This window comes from Balaenoptera ricei, chromosome 9 (assembly GCF_028023285.1).
Source record: "Balaenoptera ricei isolate mBalRic1 chromosome 9, mBalRic1.hap2, whole genome shotgun sequence".
Lineage (NCBI taxonomy): Eukaryota > Metazoa > Chordata > Mammalia > Artiodactyla > Balaenopteridae > Balaenoptera > Balaenoptera ricei.
The window spans coordinates 88,736,211-88,762,020 of record NC_082647.1 but is presented as its reverse complement, the minus strand read 5'-3'; the positions used below and the strand labels follow the sequence as shown (position 1 = coordinate 88,762,020).

Here is a 25,810-nt window from a genome sequence, read left to right as displayed (position 1 = left end):
CTAGTGACATAAGTATAAAATATATCAGAATCATCTAACATACAACCCACAGAGAATAAAGCAGTTCTCACTGTAGTTGGATCACATGCCAATAAAAATGGCTGACTTGCAGTTATACTGTGCTTTATCAGAGCACTCCTTTATAAAAGTACCACCTTTGATGCCAGTCTCTATGTTTTAAGAAAAGTTGAAGAATAAATATTTGATAATTTCCAGAATACAGAAATAAAAATGGAATAGAAAATATTTCTATGTAGGAAAGTTAAAGAAATTAGTGTTCATTAGGTTATGGAGCTACAGCATACTGTCAAAAAGCATAGGCTTTAGAAGAGTCAGGGATACCTGGGTTGAAAATCTCTTCTACCTGATACTCTGAGATGGCTCAACCTTATTGGGTAACGCCTCTGATTTTTAGACACAACCTACAACACACCTACCTCATAAAACTGTCCTGAAGATTAAATGTGAGAATGTGTGTAAAGCATTTAACACAATGTCTGGCAATAATGATTGCTTAGCAACTGAGAATCATCATTATGTATCTGCCAAGAACACTCAGCTATGATGAGTTGATGATGGCTCCTACCACCCCCAACTTCACCCCCTCCAAAACACACAGACGCAATGAGATATTCGTGTAAGGATAACGCCAATCAAATTTCAAAATATAAAGGGAAAGGAAAATAAAATAAGTTTCACTAGACAAGTATATGGATGTTAGAAATAATTTCTTGAATACTAAGCTAAGCAACAATAATGGGGTATGACAATTGTGCAAGCTTCATCACCAAAATATTTGAGAAAAGAACAGCTAACTCCTTAACCTGGGTGGTTTAGACATTCACCTGCCTGAGAAAAGAGGATCAGAAAAATGAATTCCCAAATTCCTTCAAGATTCATGATTCTATGATGCTTTAATTAAATTTTAAATTATCAGGGCATTCCATCATTCTCCTGGTAAACTGTGTCAGGGGATTTTAAGCAAAGCACAGAGAGCTCATCTTTGCAAATGTAGTTCTTGATTTTATAAGGTCTAAAAAAAATTTTTTTTTAAATATGGAGAACAGATTCAAAAGAACTCCTGTATATACCAAAAACAAAAACAAAAACAAAAGCTGGATGGCACTGGGTATCTCACAAAGGACTTCTGCCTGCATGTTCTCCATTAAAGTTAGAAAATGAATTCAGAGGAAGGTTGAGAGTTTATGGATTTCTGAGGACAATAAGGGGTTAGTAAGGAAAGGGGAAAACTAAACATCCAAAGGTTAAAAGAAATGAAGTTAATAACATTTAAGAATCAGACCACCATTTGAAGTTGAACTCTCTAAATAGCTAAAACAGTGTTTACCTTTATCAAACACTACTTGATCAGACTGTCTCCAAATATACGGCATGTTATGAAGGGTTTATCTAAAGACTCCATTATGTAAATCAAAGATGGTGGCCTTGGATTAACACTGTTTCTCTATATTTATTTTTATGTAAACATCATTCACTACACATTCAGATCAGAGCATGTCTATTGCTCTGCTGGGTCAAGTCTGCAATTTTATAAAACAGAAGTGAAATGAAATATGAACTTTTTTTTTTTGCCTCATTTTGGGATTAACAGTCATCACAGGTTTTGTAGATTCCCAAGTCACCAGGTAAAGTTCAATGACTATCACTGTAGAAACAGCACTGTACACGTGGTTAAGAATCCCAAGTCCAATTCCAGTTCTGCCACTCATCACCTGGGTGCGGCAGCTGGCCAGCTTCATGGGTGTGGGGCTCCTACAGTTAGATAGGACCCTTCACCCAGAAGGACCCTTCACCCAGAAGGACGTCACAACTGGTCTAAAGCTCTGCTGCTGCCATCTTGAAATTCTTAATAACTTTTTAAGAAGTGCCCCACATTTTCATTTGGCACAAGGCACCACAGACTATGTAGTCATTACTGCCTATGTGAGCTTTGCAATTCACTTCATCTAACTCTCAATCTCTTCCATGTGATCAACAACCCAACAATCCCATTCCCGCAATTTTTGCAAATGTTGTGCTATCAGAGCATACATTGTCTTTGTCAAATTGTCAACACAGTAATGCTGTTGTGGATACTTTCAATATTACTTCCTGATCCTAAAGAATTAAGCCAACTCAAGTCTATGAGAATCTGATTTCCAAAAGAGATTTCTTTTAGTAGAGACTATCAATGTTGCCCAGAACCTTTCCCCGTCTCAACACCTTCCATTAGAACACGACGTGCACTTTACCATTAATTGTATTCTCTGTCTTCAAGGTATATTTGGCAGCTACCTTTTTTTCAAAAGTGACTTTGTTCAGTCATTTAGTGCAAACACTACTTCATGGAATGGGGGAGAGAGAAAGTACTGTGTAGCACAGAGGGATTTACAACAGGAGATGTTGTTTAAAAACACTTCACGGCTAACCTTTAAATAACATATTAATCAGAACAGAATGTTACAAAACTTAAAGTGCTGACTGTGGTAGCGAGAAGCAGCATTGCTACAGGTATATGCATCTGTTTTCTTCTTAGGGTAATTTAAGAGGTCCTAAACACAGCACTTAGTGTTTCTCCATCCCTTCTGTTTGGCCCCAAATTTTATAATTACTTTAGATTTAAAACCCATAAAGATGCTACTGAAGTGTGTAACTTGCGAGAGGAAATGTGCTGGTGTATCTGGAGATTTCCATTTAACACATTAGCAAATGGTATCAAAAAATATAGGCGTCTCGCATTTAAACCTGTCAACAACTTCAGAAAAATCATATGTTCTGAGTGAAAACTATGATATCATTTATTATGGTATTTATTTTGTTAAATGGAAAAAATACATCATGTTTGTATCCATCCACACCGCCATATACATATATGGGTTTGAATTCTTTACTATGGAAATTCCTTGAGCTTTCACTTTTTCATGTGTAAAATGAGGACACTTATACCTATTCTGCAGAATAAACATTGTGTTAGAAAGAACCTAGCAAACTGCTTGGACATTCAGTAAATGCTAACTATTCCTTTGTTCCTTACTATTAACACGCCAAAGACTTTCACTCTTCTCCATCTAAATAACCCACTCATTCATTCATACCTCAATCTTGTTATGACCCAGAACTCTTGATTTAATTTCTATCATTTAACATAATTTCTTGCTTCTCCATTGTTCCGTAGAAATGTATACTTTATACACATAAAAATGTTTGCTCCTGAACTCGTAATTCCTGACCATTATCAGATGCTACTTATCATGGTTCATGATTTCAAATATTTCAACCACTGTTGACTAATTCTTAAGTATCCCTGATGTTTATAAAATTTACTCTGATAAGTATTAATCCAAGATGGATTCAACAGTCCTTTCATTTTACTACTGTTCACACCATGCCAGGCCTTGTTAGAAAAAGCTGATTTGATTATGCATGCAATCATTATATTGAAGGAATGGGACTCTATATAAAAAGCCAAAGAGGGACTTCCCTAATGGTCCTGTGGTTAAGACTTCGCCTTCCAATGCAGGGGGTGTCGGTTCAATCCCTGGTGGGGGAGCTAAGATCCCACACACCTCATGGCCAAAAACCGAAACATTAAACAGAAGCAATATTGTAACAAATTCAATGAAGACTTTAAAAATGGTCCACATCAAAAAAAGTCTTTAAAAAAAAAAAAAACAAAGTAAGCAACACTTTCCTTTCTCTCCTCCGCTTCTTCAAAATGAATTTTCTCTAGACTTTCTTCCCTAAAACTCCTATTAAATCTTGAAAAGATCTTGACACAGACACCGGCTGGCTGGATCCACATTTTAATTAAGAGTACCACAATTCAGTACAGAGAGGCGATGACCCAGCTACAAACTCCATCTCTTATCCCCCCTTGCAGCCAAGCGTTACCCAGTGAGATGAACACAGAAGTACCAGAATGGGATTTCTGGAAGTCTCCTGAGCTACCTACAGCCAGGTTTCTTGTTTTCAGAGAAAATGAACCTGCAATCTGTTTTAATCACTCTTTACTTGGCTGGTATTAATCATATTTGAACACAACTTCAAGCCTACAGGTCCCATAACTTTTCCATTCACCTTTGTATATACAATTTTTATACCTAAAAACTGTCTCAGTTAATCAAATATTGAATTTCTTCAACCTGGATAAGTTTATATCCTCAGAGAGATTTTGGGCTAATGATACACACACACACACCCACACACACACACAATTTTCAGAGAGCTTGTTCAACCTCACTTTTAGAAAAGGAGGGTATTTTATATCTTCTGTTTTTTCTCAATGTTAAGAAGGCTCTTGATTTATTTATCAGTCATTTCACTTATCCAAAGTAGACTCTTTTCACTTTTTCTTTGCTCTCCAAATCACTCCCATGGCCCCTTCACTCTTTGCATAAATATCAACTTGTACTTTACCAAGAGAAAAGTGGTCATCTAGTGCAACTCTCAAATTTTCTCTATCTGCAAACTCAATTGTCTCTATTCATATTTAATATCCCTTTTGTCTCAAGTGAAAGATACCACCATCTTTTCAAAGATAAACTGCATGACTCTGATCTTCTCTGTGTCTGTTTTTTTGAGAATCAACCTTCAACATTCAGATTTTTCCTATTTTCAAATTTCACAGATTCCTTCCCTTCTGTCTGTAAGCATACTTATATGTCCTTCATTCTTAAAAATAAACAAAAAAGAAAAAATAAGTCTTTAGTAGTATTCCGTACTTCTCTTTCACTGTCGTACCAAACTTCATAAAAATGCAGACACATTTCTTGCCAGTTTCTCATTTCCTAATCACTCTTTAACACTGTAGTCTTTACTCAATCCAACACAGATTCTACTGAATCTGTTCTCACAAAAGTAAACCAATGGCTACTAATACACAAATACAAGACAGTTTTAATTCTTTGAGTCTCTGAAGAATTTCACATTTTTTTCCTGGATCTCTTCATCACTTCTTTGGACCTAATTTTCAGATTTCTAGAGGTGAAGGCCAGGACTCTACATTTTTAGCAAATTGTATAGGCACTTTTGACACACATAAAAGATACAGAACTACTGGAAATAAGGGCTGAAGTAACACGAGAAAACAATTGGATTAAACAATAATCTAGTTTTAGGAAAACAAACTCTACTTTAATTGTTATTTTAAAACATTTGTCATCTTCTCCTTTTCATTAACTAATCCTAAACTAAATATCAAGGTTGAATTAAGAGATGGAGTATATTACAATATTTAAAGCTTCATAATAGACGGGAGCAGTTTTAATTAAAGTTACCAGGACAACCAGAGGGAGACAGGATATACCATAATTGAAAAAGTGTCACTAGAAAAAGCTGTTTATGATAACCTTGATCCTGTTTCCTTTGAGCAAAATATCTAGAGACCTCCATGTACTCAGCAGGTCCCCTTGGCTGGGCTGGTTGGTGAATAATGAGACCACTGGTTTCATTCACCTCCATCGTTCTGGAGGCACCACTGGAGGCTGCATTGTTTTATTGAAAAGCTTTCTCCTATAAACTGTTCATTAACTCCTGCAGATTTTTCAGCCTAGTTCAGGCTACAATAAATGTTAATAACAATGTTAAATAATTTTTTTCTTCTTTGCTTCCAAACATTGATTTGAGATCATTTAAAAATAATTCAACAATATTAGCAGGATAATCATCATACTGAGACAGTTTCTAACACACAGAAAAAGCAAGTGTCGGAAAAATAGTCATTTACAGATCTAGCTTTGAAATAAAGGGCTGAAATTACCAGTGTGGGCTTAGAGGGAAAAAAAGAAAATAGATTTGGAAACAGAAGTCCTAAAATTGAATTCCACCACTACTTCAGGTTATCTATACAGTCTTCAGCAAGAACCTTGGTCCCCTCTGAATTTTCCTAAGTTACAAAACAAGAGTAAATACATTTTCTTAATGTGCCTAGGTCATAGATTTCTGGAAGAGCCTAATGTATATGAATCATCAGAATCATAACGTTTTTGTACAGTCACAAAAACAAAACAAAGCCAAATAAACAACTATTTGAGTGCAAAGTCTGTTTTGCTAGCAAAGGGATGGTTTTAGTGCAAAAGCAAGTGATTTTTTTTTTTTTTAATCAATTTCTCTTTCAGCTCTTCCTAAGGCTGGTTTGATGGAGCAGATCAAAGACCATGGCACAAAATGAATGTGAATAAAAAGTCAAAATAAATGCTGAAATCGAAAAAGAAAATATTGGTCAAAGTAGTTTAAACATATAACTAACACAAGGTAAGCATAAAGCAATGAAATAAGTGGTATTTTAGTTTTTAATCAACAGGCTATAAAAGGCAGAATTAAAATTTTAATGTCCAAATACATAAAAACTGTGTACATGCATGCACAAAAAAATTATTGCAGATACTGGAGTAATCATTCTACTAAAAAAAATAATCTCTAGTTCATCTTCTTTTTAATAAAGCTGAATTATTAAACAAACTGTTATGTAATTTATTTAGTACATATGTAAGAAAAAACAGTTCTACTTACTTCTCTTTCATAGATTTTATATCTATAATATATTTTCAAAGGTATCTTAGGTTGAGAACCTTGATGCTAAAGAACAGTAACAGTTTTAAGTCTTCACATTCAAATAAAAATGACATTTTTTTCAGTACCGTATATTTTATTTCATTGAATCATTTTTTGAAAGTGCTTCATTGATATAGGATTCACTGACAAATTCATACCCTTCCAGAATATTCTATCAACTGCCACATCCAATTCTTAATCAGTCTGAATGAACAGTAGTTTACAGCATACTACTTAGCCTTTGTTTCTTCCTAGTTATGATTATACACTTCTTTAGACCGAAGGATATATTTGTGTAATAGGTAAGAATGAGAACTTAAAGTTGGACACACCTGAATTTGAATCCTCTTACATTCTTACTACTCAAAATATAGTCTTTGTACCAGGACCATCCTGCTCCCAGGACTTTGTACCTGGGAGCTTATTAGAAATGCAGTATCTCTGACCAGATCTACTGAATAGAAATCTGCATTTTAACAAGAGCCTGGGGTGAACCAAATGCACATTAAAGTTTGAGAAACACTGGCCTACATTGCTTGTTAAATACATTTCCTTGGGCAATTTAAAGGAATCCGCAAAGACCCAGCTTCCTCATTGAAAAATGAGACTAATAATGGTGTCTAGAGCACAGCATTATTGTGAGAAATAATCAGATAATGCTACTTGGTAAACACTCAGTAAGATCTAACTGGCATTAAATTTTATCATCTACCTCAAATTTGTATATTCAAGATATTTTCCAATATATTTATTTATGTAATTACACTGGTACCCCACTCAGATAAATTAAAGCTCCTTTAATCCAGAAGTCTGTCTGAGTATAAGCCTCCAACAAAATAGAAGTAAATTAATAATGCCATCTTGCATTCATTTACAATACAATGCAGCACCTGTTTTTCAATTAGACTCAAAATATTTCTCTTCCAAATAATGTATTTTATTTTCATAGAATCAAAAAAGTTAAATAAAGAATCTAGTTTGAAAACAAACATGAATCCTTCTCCCTCACATAAAATCTAACTAATTCTACATTTAATTAGTCATTGTGTTTTCTGTGTTCTGCCACCACGTGCTTAAGACAGTCACTGATCGCACAGGACTCAAATAATGCACCAGGTGTCTAGACCTTTAATTCCAAATGATAAAAAAGAAAAGTCTCATTAGGCTCCCATTTTAATGCAATTAAGGCAAGATATATCCTACTTCATTCTATGACCTTTTTCAAAGGACTGTGATGTCCAGATTGCCTGCTTCCTACATCTGGAGAAAAAAATGTAAGCTGATAAAAATCAATATAAATGGAATCATTGTCAGTTGTCATTAGTGAATATTAATCACTTAAGTAGAAAGTACCTAATTTCTATTAGATAAACTTTTAATGAAAACATATTTACATCCATAAATGATGCTTTCAAAGGGTATTCACATATCCATAATTGAAGATAATAATGCTTTGAATCTTCCAGTCATGAAAGTTTACCTTACCATTTATACATTTCTTAAAAATTGTTTCATAGAAGACCTTAATAGACTTTTCTCCAAAGAAGACATACAGATGGCCAGCAGGCACATGAAAAAATGCTCAGCATTACTAATTACTAGAGAAATGCAAATCAAAACTACAATGAGGTACCATCTCGCACCAATCAAAATGGCCACCATTAAAAAGTCTACAAATAACAAATGCTGGAGAGGGTGTGGAGAAAAGGGAACCCTCCTACATTGTTGGTGGGAGTGTAAGTTGGTGTAGCCACTATGGAAAACAGTATGGAGGTTCCTCAGAAAACTCAAAACAGAGTTACCATATGATCCAGCAATCCCACTCCTGGGCATATACCCAGACAAAACTATAATTCAAAAAGTTACAGGCACCCCTATGTTCATAGCAGCACTATTCACAATAGCCAAGACATGAAAACAACCTAAAAGTCCACTGACAGATGAAGAAAATGTGGTACATATATACAATGGAATACTACTCAGCCATAAAAAGGAACAAAATAATGCCATATGCAGCAACAAAGATGCAACTAAAGGTTATCATACTAAGTGAAGTAAAGTCAGAAAGAGAAAGACAAATACCATATGATATCACTTACATGTGGAATCTAAAATATGGCATAAATGAACCTATCTACAAAACAGAAACAGACTCACAGACATAGACAACAGACCTGTGGTTGCCAAGGGGCAGGAGGGAAGGGAGAGGGATAGACTGGGAGTTTGGAGTTAGTAGAGGCAAACTATTACATTTAGAATGGATAAACAACAAGGTCCTACTGTAGAGCACAGGGAACTATACCCAGTCTGCTGGGATAAAGCATAATGGAAAAGAATAAAGGGTATATATGTGTATAACTGAGCCACTTTGCTGTACAGCAGAAATTAGCACAACACTGTAAATTAACTATATGTCAATTAAAACGAAATTAAGTGTTTCAACTTCTGGCAATATGGCATACCAAATATTCCAAAGGCCCCTCCTATTTCAACAAGATCCTGGATATTTTAAGAAACATAAAAATGTATAAGGGCCAAAAAAAAACAAGGACAATTTGTGAGTGCCAAGATATATATATTATACATTAAGCTAAAAATCTGAGCTGTAAGTGATAAGTAAACAGGGAATTCAGAGTTATCCTGGAACAAACACCTGTAACAGTGCTGAGATCTGCAGAATAAGAGGAGCTAAACTTCAGCTCCAGCATCATCTCTAACAAAAGACGCATAAGAACTTTATGAAGAAATTTTTAAACTTTATTAAATGGCATTAAAGTAGCTAAGTGGAAAGAATATCATGTTTATCAATAGAAAGACAAAATATCATAATGATATCAATTCTTCCAAATTTGGTCTGAGTCAACACAATACCATTCAAAATCCCAGTAAAGAATTTTTTGCATAATAGCATGCTGAATCTAAAGTTTAGATACAGTATGAAGGTTCAAGAATACTCAAGATCCTTTTGAAGAGGAACATGGTGAGAAGGTGTGTCTACCAGCTTGATAAACGGGCTTCACCGGGGGAAGGTAAACTACTTAATAAATGGCCCCAGGAAAACTGATTAGAAAAAAATTTAATTTGTATTGCAACTTAAAACTATATACTAAGGCTTCCCTGGTGGCTCAGTGGTTAAGAATCTGCCTGCCAATTCAGGGGACATGGGTTCGAGGCCTGGTCAGGGAAGATCCCACATGCCCTGGAGCAACTAAACCCATGCACCACAACTACTGAGCCTGCACTCTAGAGCCAGTGAGCCACAACTACTGAGCCCACGTGCCACAACTACTGAAGCCCGCTCACCCTAGAGCCCATGTTCTGCAACAAGAGAAGCCACCGCACTGAGAAGCCCACGCACCACAACGAAGAGTAACCCCCGCTTGCCATAACTAGAGAAAGCCGCACATAGCAACGAAGAACCAAAGCAGACAAAAATAAATAAATAAATTTATAAAATTATTTTAAAAAACTGTGTACTAATATTAGCTGCAGGTGGGTTAAATAAATCTGAAAGAAATGGAACCTTTTAGAATACTTAAAAATATTTATAACCTCAGGGTAGGGAAGGCTTTCTTAAACAAAACACACCCCAAAATACTAATAATTTTTTTAAAGTTGACTTTGCATCAAAATTGAGAACTTACTTTATCAAAATATACCATAAAGACAATGAAAAGACAAGTCACAAACTGGAAAAAGATATTTGCATCACATGTAACTTAAATAAATTACCATCAAGAATAGATAAGGGGCTTCCCTGGTGGCACAGTGGTTGGGAATCTGCCTGCCAATGCAGGGGACACGGGTTCGAGCCCTGGTCTGGGAAGATCCCACGTGCCGCGGAGCAACTAAGCCCGTGAGCCACAACTACTGAGCCTGCGCGTCTGGAGCCTGTGCTCCGCAACGGGAGAGGCTGCGACAGTGAGAGGCCCGCGCACCGCGATGAAGAGTGACCCCCGCTCGCCGCAACTGGAGAAAGCCCTCGCACAGAAACGAAGACCCAAAACAGTCAAAGATAAATAAATAAATAAATAAATTTATTAAAAAAAAAAAAAAGAATAGATAAGTTACAAATCAATTTAAACAATTAAAATGTGCAAAAGGTATGAAGAGATATGTCACTGATGAGGAAACAAGAATGGTCAGTGAATATAAAATAAGATGTCCACCTCATTAGTAATAAGCAGAGGTACCATTTGGTACCCATTTGGTTACCTATAATTAAGAAGTCTGATATTGCCACTTATCGGCCAGAATATGGACCAATGCGGACTCAAATACTGCTAGTGGAGGTCTAAATTGATACAACTATTTGGGAAAATCATTGTCATACTTGTATAAAGGTGATTTTGTGAATACCCTACAGTCAGGTAATTCTACTGTCACGTACTGACCCTACAGATATTCTTGCACATGTGTACCAGGAGACTTGTTCCAAGAAAATGAAGCCATCCTGTTCATGGTAGCACCTATCTGGAAACAATCCAAATAATAATTGACCAGCAGGGAATAAATGAATAAATTAAGATATATCCTCAGAAAATAGTATTTTACCGTGAATAAAAATGAATTAAAGCTAAGCACAAACATCTAGATAAATCATGCAAACATAATGTTGACAGAAGAATGCAAGTGGCTGATGACTACATACAGCATAATGTGATTTTAATAAAGCTGATAAACAAGCACGCTAACACATGTTTAGCAAAACATTTATGTGAGGTACAGCTACTTTTAGAGAGCAAAGAAATGAGTAATGAAATGTCTAGCGTATTGGCTACCTCTGTCAGGGAGGCAGGGTGATGAGATAGGAAAGTACTACAAAGGCAGCTTTAAGGACGCTGGCAATATTCACGGGTTTTACACTGTATGATCGATTTAAACATGATTATTATGCATCATAACTTATAGATGTATAAAAAGATGTATGTAGCAATTAAATTACGATTTCTCTGTATTTAAATCACCTAATATAAAAAAATAAACTAATAATTAGATATAAGCTAACTCATTATTTGGTGCTCACAGTGAAATCATGATCTCATCTTTTATGAACATTATCATTGAACACAATTTCTCAGGGAAAGAAAGCATACTAAAGAAAACCTCCAAATAAAACATGAAAGATAAATAATAAATGAGTAATGGAAAATAATAAAATGAGCAGATACAATTTAAACTCACCACCAGGGCTTTGGATCTGTTGCTCAGAAGTTTCTCAATATCCCTGGCTGCAATTTCCACCAGCTGGCGTGCATTATTTGGTTCCACAGTATACAAATCTTGGTATTTCTCATAAATCTGTATGAAGGGAAAATAAAATTAATAAGAACAATAATTGCTTATTTGGCTCCTAAATGCTCATTAGAATGTATTTAAAACCATAAACAACTGATTTGAAGGGCAACCCCTTTCCTTTCTTCATCTTGATCTTTTCTGAGTTTAGGTGTGTCTGAAATATATATATATATATATAAATATCAATTTGCTGTAAGACCACAAGCTCACCAAAATAGTGTGTCATGTTAACAGGTTGTAAAACATCTTGTACCACAGTGGTTTGTGTATGCAATTTTGTGACCTGAAGTTGTACCCCCAACCTCAAAACCTGGTATTAACTGCCTTCAGCATTTTAAAGAAAGAGGGAGGCCCTTCTAGAAAACAGAAGGAGGATTTAAGCACAGGAGGTCGAACCTGGAGGACGTGTGCAGTGAACAAAGGTCGGGGGAAGGGGAATGCGATACTGTGACGAGGGAGACTTGCACTTTTTCCCTCGCTGCAATCACTGAGGCTAAAGACTGTGCTGCTAAAGCTTTATGACCAGAAAGAGAGACATGGAGAATGAAACCCCTCCCCTGCTCAGGTTCATCCTGGTGACCCAGGGAGCTTCATTTCACAGAGAAGAGGAAGGTCACTGAGCTCTACATTAAAGTTTGGTTAAAGCTTGTAACAGTATAAACATTTTTATTATGAAACTGAAGTTTTTTTTTTTAACTCACCAAATAAAACTATACTGAAAGTAAACTAGACAGCAATAGGAAAACAACTACGTTTCTGGCTCACGTCAGTGTTTATGGAAGGAATTCCCCGGAGTGGCAATAAGATGCACCTGGTTTACCGAGCTGGTACTCTCCTGGCAAGAGAGGAAGAATTAAAGAAAGGAGGGAAAAAAAAAAAACAAAAAACAAAACACTGACTGTGTTTGTGACTGGAGGGCTGAGCTGAGAAGGAAATCCCTTATGCATCCAACAGATGGGTTGCACATGCATGACTAAACCATCTTTGAAAGCCAGGGACTGGCAGGTTTCTACCGTCTTATGAGAAGTGAAACCAGGCACAAGCAGGAACCAGTTCAACCCTGCTTTTTACTGGCATAACGCCAGCATTCTGTGTTACTACCAACAGGTTCTACAGCCTGTTCCCAGCTGAGCATGGATGCTGCTGGTGAATACTGGTTTCAAAAGGACACAAATACATATGCTAATATTTTTTTTTAAGTATTTTGGTTTTACATGAAGTTATACATTTTTATTTAAGTGATTAAAAACATACCAATATTTTAATTAATAAATTAAAACAATTAACTATAATTAAATTAATAAACTAATCAATAGTTTTTAAGATTTCAATCAAACTCTTACTGCTAAAATTATCCTTTTCAAACCGTGAGGCTTTTCTCACACTTGTTTGAATTTTGACCTTGTAGGTTTTCATTCCAACTATTCAAGGCACAGTAACTTAGTCATATAAAATTCCCATATTTAGTTTCATTCAGGATTCCTGCATATTACTGGATTGCTTCTGCTTTCTTCTACTGATGAGTAGATTATTGAGTCCTGCTTTTAAAGACCCAGGTTATCCATGAAGAACTCCCTCCAACCCAAGGCTGCCTCTTTCATTTCAGCCTAAAATGCCATACAGGAACATGTACTCCTGAATAGATTAATTGATTTTGGAGTACAAACAGATAAACCTCAACATCACTTTAACTGATCCAGGATATTTAGTCCTTTGCGGCAAAACGGATATAGCTAATTGGTGTGAAAGGCAGTTGTGCTTTGTACCATTAATATCTTGTCCATTTCTGTCTGAAGTCTAACCTCCTTCCTCTGGTATAGGAACTCGAATAGAATTGAGAGTTGGTAAAGATTAGTTCAGGACGCACAATCTCTACTTCGCATTATATACTACAGTTAATGGCATTTATTAGTCATTATCTATGTATGCCAGACACATTACAGGTGCTATAAAGAATGAATGAATTATAAATCAGAAGAAACAATTTTACTTCAAGTATATGTATATTTTCTCAAATAGATATAGAATATTCTCACAAGTTCTGTTTATACTGTAATTTTTAAATGCGTCGAAAATAAAAAATAAGGTCTAGGTTGCAAATAAACTATAATAAATAAAGGAAAGGAAGCTTAAGTCTAGATCCCCAATGTAAATATCCTACTGTATACTTTTTTATGTATAAAACCACATTTGAAATGTTTTCTTTGTAATAAAAATGAATCAGAATCATATAACTGCCCCCACCAAAAGAACTGGACCTTGCTTCTGGTTTCAAAGAATGGAATATTCTTTTTTGTTGCATGAGATACTGTGAAGGCTCTCAAAAAGTCTCCTGGTGTATGTTTAGTAAACAATTTTCAGAGTAGAACGTTTCACATGGATGTTTAAGATGATATATTTCCATAATTTACAGATATTTATAATTCTTTCCACCACTAAAATAAACCACATTTCTACAATATTTAACATGTTAACATATGAATATTTTAAACAGAGTCTAAAGTATCTTTTCTTTTCCTCTTCCTAGCTTTTATTTCCTTTTTAAAAAATTAATTATCTGCTTTACCATTTTACCCAATGTTTTTCCTGCAAGAAAAACAGCATGGTGGAAATAATATGAGTTTCTGGCACCAGATAGAGCTCAATTCAAATCACATGTCAACTCCTCACACACTATGTGACATTGGCTTCCATTTCTTCTACTAGAAAGAACGCAGCACATAAAGAGAATTCAAGACAGGATCTTCTTCCTCCTGACTGATATATTAATATGCTTTAATTTTTTGTATAGTTCAAATCTTCTCACTGCCACCCTTGACACTAGTTTTGACAAAAAGAATACCTGTTGCTTGTACATTCTTTCCTTCCTACAATCTTAATTAACTGGCTTTAATGTTATTTCACTACTAAATTCACAGGCCAAGTTTTGCTGTGATGAAAACAGAGACTATGGTTTCCCTACCCTTTTCACTGGAAACTTCTAAGTCTCTTTGCTCTAAATAAGTCCATGGTTTTTCAGAATAATACATTTAAAAATTACTTCATACGTAATATCTAAAAAGTGACATCACTCATTGATATAATTGCTTAGTAAACATACCTAAAGAAATGTTTCAGAAGTCATAATACTTAGTATTACACCATGGTATTATGCCATGAAATAATACCAATGCCCCAGAGGTGTTTACTAAAAGCTAGATAGGCTTCCAAGTTTTGGATGACCTAGACGATTATATTAGCAATCACATTCAGGCAGCTACTTTGAGGTGTTTCACATACATCATTTACTCACTTTAAGAAATCTAAAAAATACCTTTAATTAACCAATTGTATTAGTGAGAACAGTAGGTTTCAGGCTTTGGAATATCAGAGTGGAGGGAGTTTAAATCCCATTTCACATCATTCAGGAGCAAACCACTGCCTAGAGCAGCAGGAGACATGATAATGTGTCACGTTTAGGTAAAAGGAGTCTGCAGTGCCACTGTAGGCCCAGGGCATTCCTTGGCTTCAGCAGGATGTAGAGAAATAGCAAAGCCCCTTAGGATGAACAAGAAAGGTAGCTGAGAATTAAGGATCAGTATGTCTGCTAGGAGACCGTCTCGGTGCGGGTTCAGGGGGATCCTAATGCAGAGACAGAGATGGACAGTGGGAAGCAGAGGTCCAGCTGAAGGACGATGGTGACCATCATCCAGAGCTGAGGCATCCTGCACAGGCTGGAGAGACTGGCCGAGGTCTTAGCAGCAATTACATTAATAACCATATCAAGAGAACAGAAGGGAGCAAATACACCAGATATCTTGCCACATAAGTTTCCCCTTGCACCCAGATGCCCAGGAGAAAAGTTAAGAAAGTCAGAGAATATTGAAAGAGAGCTGGAACTTAGAATTTATTGAATACATAATTGACCACAAGAGGCTGTTTTAAACTGAAAGAGACTAACCTTGAAATGCTGAGACTAATTTTTTTCCCCTCCTGGGAGAGAGAATAGCAGCCCATGGTAAGTTAAGTTCCCTAAAGAGAAACAAAGTCAAATTTCTGCATATTAAATTTTAAATATGAAAATTTTGACAGCCCCTTCCCTCAGTGCTTTTAAATTTACTTCCCTCCAATGGAACTTGTCCTGGACAAGCCATCAAGACCTCTGCCATCTTTCTGAAGGAAGTTTCTCCTTGGACAGTCCCTGATGAAACAGGAGTTTCCTTACAAATGGGTAGCAATATTCTAATGTAAGACCTTGCCCTTGGCCCCTACCTAATTGCATCAGGGCATATCAGACCTTGAAGCAGCTAATTTCTGAATTAATGGCCTGTGAGGAGTCAGGTACAAAGGATCCATATAAGCAAGGATAATATATTGAACCAATCAGGTTCTCTCACCACAGGATGACAGTTGGATGGATCAAGGGCAGAAGCAGCATCAAAAGTGAAAAAAGGGGGGCTTCCCTGGTGGCGCAGTGGTTGAGAATCTACCTGCTAATGCAGGGGACACAGGTTCGAGCCCTGGTCTGGGAAGATCCCACATGCCGCGGAGCAACTGGGCCCGTGAGCCACAACTACTGAGCCTGCGCGTCTGGAGCCTGTGCTCCGCAACAAGAGAGGCCGCGATAGTGAGAGGCCCGCGCACCGTGATGAAGAGTGGCCCCCCGCTCGCCGCAGTTAGAGAAAGCCCTCGCACAGAAACGAAGACCCAACACAGCCAAAATAAATAAATTAATTAATTAATTATTTTAAAAAAGTGAAAAGAGGAAAGGAGGAAAACAGTGTTCAGATACTATTGAGTGACATAAGTGATGGCTGTGGTAGGTAGAATAATGACCTTCCAAAGATACTCACATCCTAATCTCTAGAACCTGTGACTATGTTGTTACATGGCAAAGGGGAATTAAGTTTGCAGAAGAAGTTTTGCTAATCAGCTGCACTTAAAGAGATTATCCTGTATTGTCCTGGTGAGTACAATGTAATCACAAAGGTCCTAAAAATGGAAGAGGAAAATGTAACCATGCAACAGAAAACCAGAGAGATGGCAGCGTGAGAAGAAATCAGCCCGTGTTGCTGGCTTTCAAGAGGGAGGAAAGGGGCCATGAGACAAGGAAAGGACTTCTGATCTATAGCACTGTAACATACTAAATCTGTGTTATGCCAATAAATATATAGTAATTTGTCACACTAACAAGAGAAAACTAACACAGTGAGTTAGCTGTGAAGAGCCCCCAGCTGAGAGGCAAACAATACTCAGCCTTTGGGGCTGCCTTGGCTCTGGACCTTCCCTTCCACTGCCCAAACTATCTTCTAAATGCCTTGAATTCTTGCTGAAACCCAGGCTCTTCCTGAGTTCCCCTAAATGTACTACCTTTATTTGTCTTTTACGGGTAGTTCCATGATACACTCCCCAAGTGATTCACTTTGCCAAAAACTAAAAATGCTAAGAAGCATTTTTGTAAGTTGTGATTAACATTATTTATTAATTACTACTTTGCATGTCCATTTCATTAGTCGCCAGATTCATTTCACTGAAATGAAAAATGAGCTCTATCGTGAGAAATGCACAATTTCCGTTAGACTTTATGATATAATGAAATTATCTCAGGACTCCCATTATAACCTTCATAATTGTGTAGGATTCTGAAAAGAAATTTTAGACAGAAGAGCTAAAAATATAAAGAATAGATGGCACACTGTATAAAAATATATATGAATTGGGTGAATAAATATGATTCCACCTCATAATAATGAAAGGTGGGATTAAGAGAAAATGTTACAATATAACCCTCATCATCATTCTAACTTCACTATCTTTATTGGGTAAATTCATGTAACTTCAATACTAATGCAGGCAGGAAAAGAGATTCACTGTCCCCTCAACTGCTTTAGATATTCACAAAATCAGTTTTACTTTTAGCTGAACTTTGCAATGTGGGATGGTTTTTTTTTTTTTTTTTATTGTGTTCCATGGGCTTGTGAAATACATGTTCCCTAGCAACTTAGACTGTCTTGTTTTCTAAAAGACGCATTAACACAAAAGTATGCTATAATTTTCTTTCTTGGTCACTTTCAAGGATGAAAGTTCCCTTAAGAAATTTTACAATTCAAAAGTAAAATCTTGGGCTTCCCTGGTGGCGCAGTGGTTGGGAATCCGCGTGCCAATGCAGGGGACGCAGGTTCGAGCCCTCGTCCGGGAGGATCCCACATGCCGCCGAGCAATTGAGCCCGTGCGCCACGGCTGCTGAGCCTGCGCTCTGGAGCCTGCGAGCCACAGCTACTGAAGCCGGCGTGCCACAACCGCTGAAGCCCATGCGTCTGGAGCCTGTGCTCCGCAGCGGGAGAGGCCACCACAGCGAGAGGCCTGCGCAGCGCAATGGGGATTAGCCCCCCGCTCGCCGCAATTAGAGAGGGCCCGCGTGCAGCAAAGAAGACCCAACACCGCCAAAATTAAAATAAATAAATTTATTTAAAAAACTAAATAAATACAGTCTTTCTTTTAATTTATCATAAATCTCATCATCATCTAAGCTGGCCAACACAGAGAGATGTTGAGATATGGGAAGAGCCCTTTATCTAAGATAAAGAGTAACTAGTGACACTAAATCGGAATTGACGTTGGAATACATTTTACCAAAAACAAAGAAAAAAAAAAAAACACCTACCTTCCTCCTTTGAAAATTAGCTGAATTTTAAAAAGTGAACTTTGCCATAAAAAATATGCAGTGTTTCCTAGTTAACCCCTAAGCTCTTCAAACTCTCTCCTCTTCCCCTTTGATTAAAAAAGTGAATAACGCAATCTCTTAAACAAAAGTCAAGCTTTTAAAATGCATTAGTTCTATTATACTGTCAGTTACGTCAGCTAACACAGTTGGGTAAAAAAGGAATGCCAACACCAACTGCTGAAATATATTAATCCAATACAGTTTGTGTAAATTTATGAAGATATAAGCGCTCATCTCATAAGATGAAACGCATTATATTAACATCATTAAAAGAATCAGATCTGATAGTCTACAACTTCATTTTAGGTAAATTACAGCACCCCCCTCCCTTTTTTTTTCTTTCCCCAATAACCTAGTTTTGTTTGTTTTTTTTTTAATTGGGGTATACGTGCTTTACAATGTTGTGTTAGTTTCTGCTGTACGATGAAGTGAATCAGCTCTACGTACACATATATCCCCTCCCTCTTGGACCTCCCTACCCCACCATACTACCTTTGAAATTCTTATAGCTTCAGATTTCTATTTTGCTACCTTTAAGCATATGCAAACATCATCTAACATATAAGTATCATGTTTATTATGTATTTCCTACTTCTCTTAACCACAATGTTAGTGTCAAGAGGACAGAGACTTTTGGCCATTTTGTTCTCTGGTACAGTCCAGCACATAGTATAGCGCCTGGCATGCAGTGAGCACTCAGTAAATATTGATGGCATGAATGACTGAATGGACAGTGACACTGGTACTACGTCAGGCTTTTCTAGGAATGTGAATGCTTACTATAACGAGGGCTTCCTTGCATTTTAAAATCAATATCTACTCTGAACCAAAAACAAACGACGCTATGTAAGGACCTGTGCAGTTACATAATGAAATATAAACACAACACCTAAATGATAATTAGATTCTAATAATAAATACACAAAATAAAGAAATGATCAATATGAGGAAGAGTATTAGAGGTACAGAAAATTGTGTTGTCAGAACTCAGAGGAAATTAAATCACATGGGTTATGATAGTCAAAAACATGGTAAAAGATGGTATTACAGCCACGCTTCAGATGCAATGTGCATTAATAAGGAGAGAAAGAAATCTGAATGTGTGTGATACAAGGAATTATTGGACAATATTGAAAAGCAAACTGAGATACTATTATGAAGAGCTATAAAATTCAGGGTATTGGTTTGTATTTTACTATGGAGTCAACGCCAAGCTGTTTTAGACTGACTCCTAGCTCAGAACTTCCAGTGCCTATTACAGCAATTAGTACATAGGAAGAACTAAAACTATAACATGGGCTTGTTTACTACAAACATCATCCAAATATATATATATATATACACACACACACACACACACACACACACACATATACATACACACGTAATTATGTACATATATGCACATACGCATATACAATATATCTTGTTCTCAGATTTACAGTGCATGCTTTTCCTGTGATAACTACATTAAACAGGCATTCTAACATCAAACACAACAGTTTGATAATACTTGCCCTACTCCTTCTATTCATTCTATTTGATATGATATAGCTTCTTAGCTGGGACAGCATCATGTTTCAAATGGGACATTATCTTGAGGAAGATTATTTAGGAAGAATTAAGTCAGAATTGACGACCCTTCCACAGCATATACTACTACTTGCCCTAGGTCCTAGTAACAAGAATTTGATGGTGACACTTTTGAGCAACATACTAAAAATGTAAGAAGGAACAGAACAAGTGACAACCATAAACATGCCTGTTCACTTTCTCCATACTACACATAGGAACAGGTGATTACTTTTAACCAAAAATACAAGTGAAATACCAGGGGTCATTGCTGGATAGGGAAAATAACTCTAACAAAGACTAAGGTGAGCATGAAAAAGATTCACATCAAGAATTCTTCAGTTTTTAGGTTGGAGACATCTCACACATATGGTAAGTTTTAAGTTTCTCTTAGAATACTTAGAATTAAAACAACAAAAATATTAAGAATATTAAGATATGTATAAAAGCTACCTACTTGGTTTTTTGTTTGTCTTTAATTCCAGAAGTAACTTATTAAACTATCTTGTTTCGGGCTTCCCTGGTGGCGCAGTGGTTGAGAATCTGCCTGCCAATGCAGGGGACACGGGTTCGAGCCCTGGTCTGGGAAGATCCCACATGCCACGGAGCAACTAGGCCCGTGAGCCACAATTACTGAGCCTGCGCATCTGGAGCCTGTGCTCCGCAACAAGAGAGGCCACGATAATGAGAGGCCCACGCACCGCGATGAAGAGTGGCCCCCACTTGCCGCAACTAGAGAAAGCCCTCGCACAGAAACGAAGACCCAACACAGCCATAAATAAATAAATAAATAAATAAACTACCTTGTTTCCCTTTAAATATCTGGAGCTGTATATGAATTGTGTATGTATTTTGACCAGAAAATGCATATGCAATTAAAAGTAAAAGAGATCATACTAGATTTTATTAAAATTAAATTGAAAAATAATTAACCATAGGCTGAGTGAGTGGCTTGTTTAATGTCCCTAACCCCAAACGACCTAAATTCATTTCACTGCCAACAAAAGAATTTTAAAAAGCAGCAGTTCAATTTGCCCTTAACCATCATACCTTATTAACAAATGGCTTTTCTAAAGTAAAATTGCTAGGTATCAACGCTGAGATGCAATTTTTTACAACTTTGTATTCATTTAAAGAATTTCAGACATTTATTCTTACCTCAAATTCTTCAGTTTTTCGAGAGCTGTTTTGCAACCTCAGCACTACGGACATTTTCACCAGATAATTCTTTGTTGTGGGGTGACGCCCTGTGCACTATGGGATGTTTAGCAGCATCCTCAGCCTCTACACACTAGATGCCAGGAGCACTCACCCCCTCTCCCTCCAGCTGTGATAATCACAGATGTTCCCAAGTATTGACAAATGTCTCCTGCGGGACAAAACTGCCCTCAGCTGAGAACCACTGCTCTAGATATAAAGACATTAATGAAGTCTTCAGGAAAAAAAAGCAGCAGCTCTATGTTGCATATTGAGAGTGCACAGTAGCAAGTAATGAATGGTCTTTTATGCCATTCATCTTCATTCTAGAGAAGAAGCCAACACTTGGCTACATTACTTACGAGTTTTTAGCTTCCCTTTCCTCTGTGCAGCTCACAGGCAAGAAAAGAGCATAGCCACTACCCATCACTCTCTCTGTAATTAGTATTACCAAACCATCTGATTTCTATTTGGGGAAATAATAACTAATAATTTATCCTTCAAGTGCGAGCATAACTTAAAGTGTTAATTACTGATTGCTAATGGAACAGATTTGTAAGGTAAAAACTTTTTAATAGTCTTTCACCATTCATGTTTGTGAAACAATAGTACTTCACTTAAAAATCTGTTAATAAAATACTGAAAGTCACCCTAAGATTAGAAATCCCCTTAGAGTTTATTCTGTACCTTTGAAAATGAATGTAATTAACCACTGTCTTAAAAAAATAGCTTCTTCTTTAAAATCTCCAGTAGGTGGGTAAAGGGGGTCCACAGTCTCTACCGACAGTACATTCTGTAGTCAAGTAGATTTCCTTCTACTAAGAAAAAAAAAGTGTTTTTCCCCTCAAAATAATAACAATCTCAGGTTGCTGACATAACTGTGGTAAGCGATTTAGTTACAACATATCATCATTGAGGGAATAAGGCAACTCTAAATAAAACCAGAAAATATGAAATAAAAATAAATAGCTTTATTTGAAAAGTAATTATATTACCTTTATAAAATAGTTATATTACTTTTATAAAGTAATATTACTTTTACAAAAGTAATATAAATATAAAGCTACATTTTTTAAAGTAATAAGCATTTAACTTCTTCATAGCATCTATTATTGCTCTCACATTTCTTGTTACACTCCCTTTTACCCCTGTTACATTTCTATAAGGAAGGGAGAGTGTTACCATTTACCTCAGTTGACAAGCAGGTAAAGAGAAATCTAATATCATCCAGCTACTTAACAGAGTAGAAAAGAAGATTCCCCAACCCTGTTGCTGCCTCTGCATCTTGCTGATTCCCTAATCACAATCCCCAATGATTAATTATATTCTGTTTTACAGTATCTTTTTTTTGTAAACAGATTAATAGATTAAACTCTCTACCACCTAGAAAATGAATATTCTATTTACATAAAGATGGCATGACCACAATGTCAAAGTCAAAGCATCAGTCTGTTAATCCCATGAGTTACTAATGAAAAGAAATTCTTCACTTAATACAGAAACCATTAATTATGTTATAGAAACCATTAATTATGTAAATACTAACTTAATTAAGAGCCCTGAATGCTCAATATTTAGACACATTTCATATTTACATCTTTGAGAGCATATTAAAATATGAAGGTACTGATTTCAACATAACTTTAACTTATGAAATCATAATAGTGAATCAAAAGCCAGGAAATTCTATGATAATACCTTTGAAGAATGATTCTACTTCAAAAATAAACTTCCAGGAAAAATTAATCAATAAATTTCTTAAATATTTTTACACATTCTAGACTAACATGTTAGAAATGCAGACAGAATTTACTTTTAAGATGAAAGTCTTGGGAGGAAGAACCAAGATGGTGGAGTAGAAGGACATGCTCTCACTCCCTCTTGCGAGAACACCAGAATCACAACTAACTGCTGAACAATCATCGACAGGAAGACACTGGAACTCACGAAAAAAGATACCCCACATCCAAAGACAAAGGAGAAGCCACAATGAGATGGCAGGAGGGGTGCAATCACAGTAAAATCAATTCCCATAACTGCTGGGTGGGTGACTCACAGACTGGAGAACACTTAGACCACAGAAGTCCACCCACTGGAGTGAAGGTTCTGAGCCCCACGTCAGGCTTCCCAACCTAGGGGTCCAGCAATGGGAGGAGGAATTCCTAGAGAAACAGACTTTGAATTTGAAGCCTAGTAGGAAATGACTGCAGGACTTCGACAGGACTGGGGGAAACAGAGACCCCACTCTTGGAGGGCACACATAAACTAGTGTGTGCATCGGGACCCAGAGGAAGGAGCAGTGACCCCAGGGGAGACTGAACCAGACCTACCTGGTAGTGTTGGAGGGTCTCCTGCAGAGGCAGGGGGTGGCTGTGGCTCACAGTGGGGACAATGACGCTGACAGCAGAAGTTCGAGGATGTACTCCTTAACATGAGCCCTCCCAGCATCTGGAATTAGCCCCATCAAAGAGCCCAGTTAGGCCCCAGTGTTGGGTTCCCTCAGGCCAAACAACCAACAGGGAGGGAACATAGCCACACCCATCAGCAGTCAAGCAGACTAAAGTTTTACTGAGCTCTGCCCACCAGAGCAACACTCAGCTCTACCCACTACCAGTCCCTCCCATCAGGAAACTTACACAAGCCTCTTAGATAGCCTCATCCACCAGAGGGCAAGCAGCAGAAGCAAGAAGAATTACAATCCTGCAGCCTGTGGAACAAAAACCACATTCACAGAAAGATAGACAAGATAAAAAGGCAGAGGGCTATGTACCAGATGAAGGAACAAGATAAAACCCCAGAAAAACAACTAAATGAAGTGGAGATAGGCAACCTTCCAGAAAAAGAATCCAGAATAATGATAGTGAAGATGATCCAGGACCTCGGAAAAAGAATGGAGGCAAAGATCGAGAAGATGCAAGAAATATTTAACAAAGACCTAGAAGAATTAAAGAACAAACAAACAGAGACGAAAAATATAATAACTGAAATGAAAAATACACTACAAGGAATCAATAGAAGAATAACTGACTCAGAAGAACGGATAAGTGACCTGAAAGACAGAATGGTAGAATTCACTGCTGCGGAACAGAATAAAGAAAAAAGAATGAAAAGAAATGAAGACAGGCTAAGAGACATCTGGGACAACATTAAACACAACAACATTCGCATTATAGGGGTCCCAGAAGGAGAAGGGAGAGAGAAAGGACCAGAGAAAATATTTGAAGAGATTATAGTTGAAAACTTCCCTAACATGGGAAAGGAAATAGCCACCCAAGTCCAGGAAGCACAGCGAGTCCCATACAGGATAAACCCAAGGAGAAACATGCCAAGACACATAGTAATCAAATTGGCAAAAATGAAAGACAAAGAAAAATTATTGAAAGCAGTAAGGGAAAAATGACAAATAATATACAAGGAACTCCCATAGGGTTAACAGCTCATTTCTCAGCAGAAACTGTACAAACCAGAAGTGAGTGGCATGATATACTTAAAGTGATGAAAGGGAAGAACCTACAACCAAGATTACTCTACCCAGCAAGGATCTCATTCAGATTCGATGGAGAAATTAAAAGCTTTACACACAAGCAAAAGCTAAGAGAATTCAGAACCACCAAACCAGCTCTAAAACAAATGCTAAAGGAACTCCTCTAAGAGGGAAACACAAGAGAAGAAAAGGACCTACAAAAACAAACCCGTAACAATTAAGAAAATGGTCATAGGAACATACATATCGATAATTACCTTAAACGTGAATGGATTAAATGCTCCAACCAAAAGACACAGGCTTGCTGAATGGATACAAAAACAAGACCCATATATATGCTGTCTACAAGAGACCAACTTCAGACCTAGGGACACATACAGCCTGAAAGTGAGGGGATGGAAAAAGATATTCCATGCAAATGGAAATCCAAAGAAAGCTGGAGTAGCAATACTCATATCAGATAAAATAGACTTTAAAATAAAGAATCTTACAAGAGACAAGGAAGGACACTACATAATGATCAAGGGATCAATCCAAGAAGAAGATATAACAATTATAAATATATATGCACCCAACATAGGAGCACCTCGATACATAAGGCTAACATCTATACATAACTGCTAACATCTCTAAAAGAGGAAATCAACAGCAACACAATAATAGTGGGGGACTTTAACACCTCACTAGCACCAACGGACAGTTCATCCAAAATGAAAATAAATAAAGAAACACAAGCTTTAAATGACACAATAGACCAGATAGATTTAATTGAAATTTATAGGACATTCCATCAAAAAACAGCAGATTACACTTTCTTCTAGAGTGCGCACGGAACATTCTCCAGGATAGATCACACCTTCGGTCACAAATCAAGCCTCAGTAAATTTAAGAAAATTGAAATCATATCAAGCATCTTTTCTGACCACAATGCTATGAGATTAGAAATCAATTACAGGGAAAAAAACGGAAAAAACACAAACACATGGAGACTAAACAATACATGA

At 36.8% G+C, this 25,810-nt stretch overlaps 1 protein-coding gene across 11 annotated transcripts in view; it reads right to left on the bottom strand.

Moving 5' to 3' along the window:
• CACNA2D1 (calcium voltage-gated channel auxiliary subunit alpha2delta 1) overlaps nt 1–25,810 on the bottom strand; it is a 500,481-nt gene that overhangs the window by 375,503 nt on the left and 99,168 nt on the right. For all 11 annotated transcript variants that reach the window (XM_059934042.1, XM_059934046.1, XM_059934039.1 and 8 more), the window contains one exon: nt 11,737–11,853. In XM_059934042.1, the coding sequence (XP_059790025.1) occupies nt 11,737–11,853 (117 nt within the window). The remainder of the gene's footprint in view (nt 1–11,736; nt 11,854–25,810) is intronic.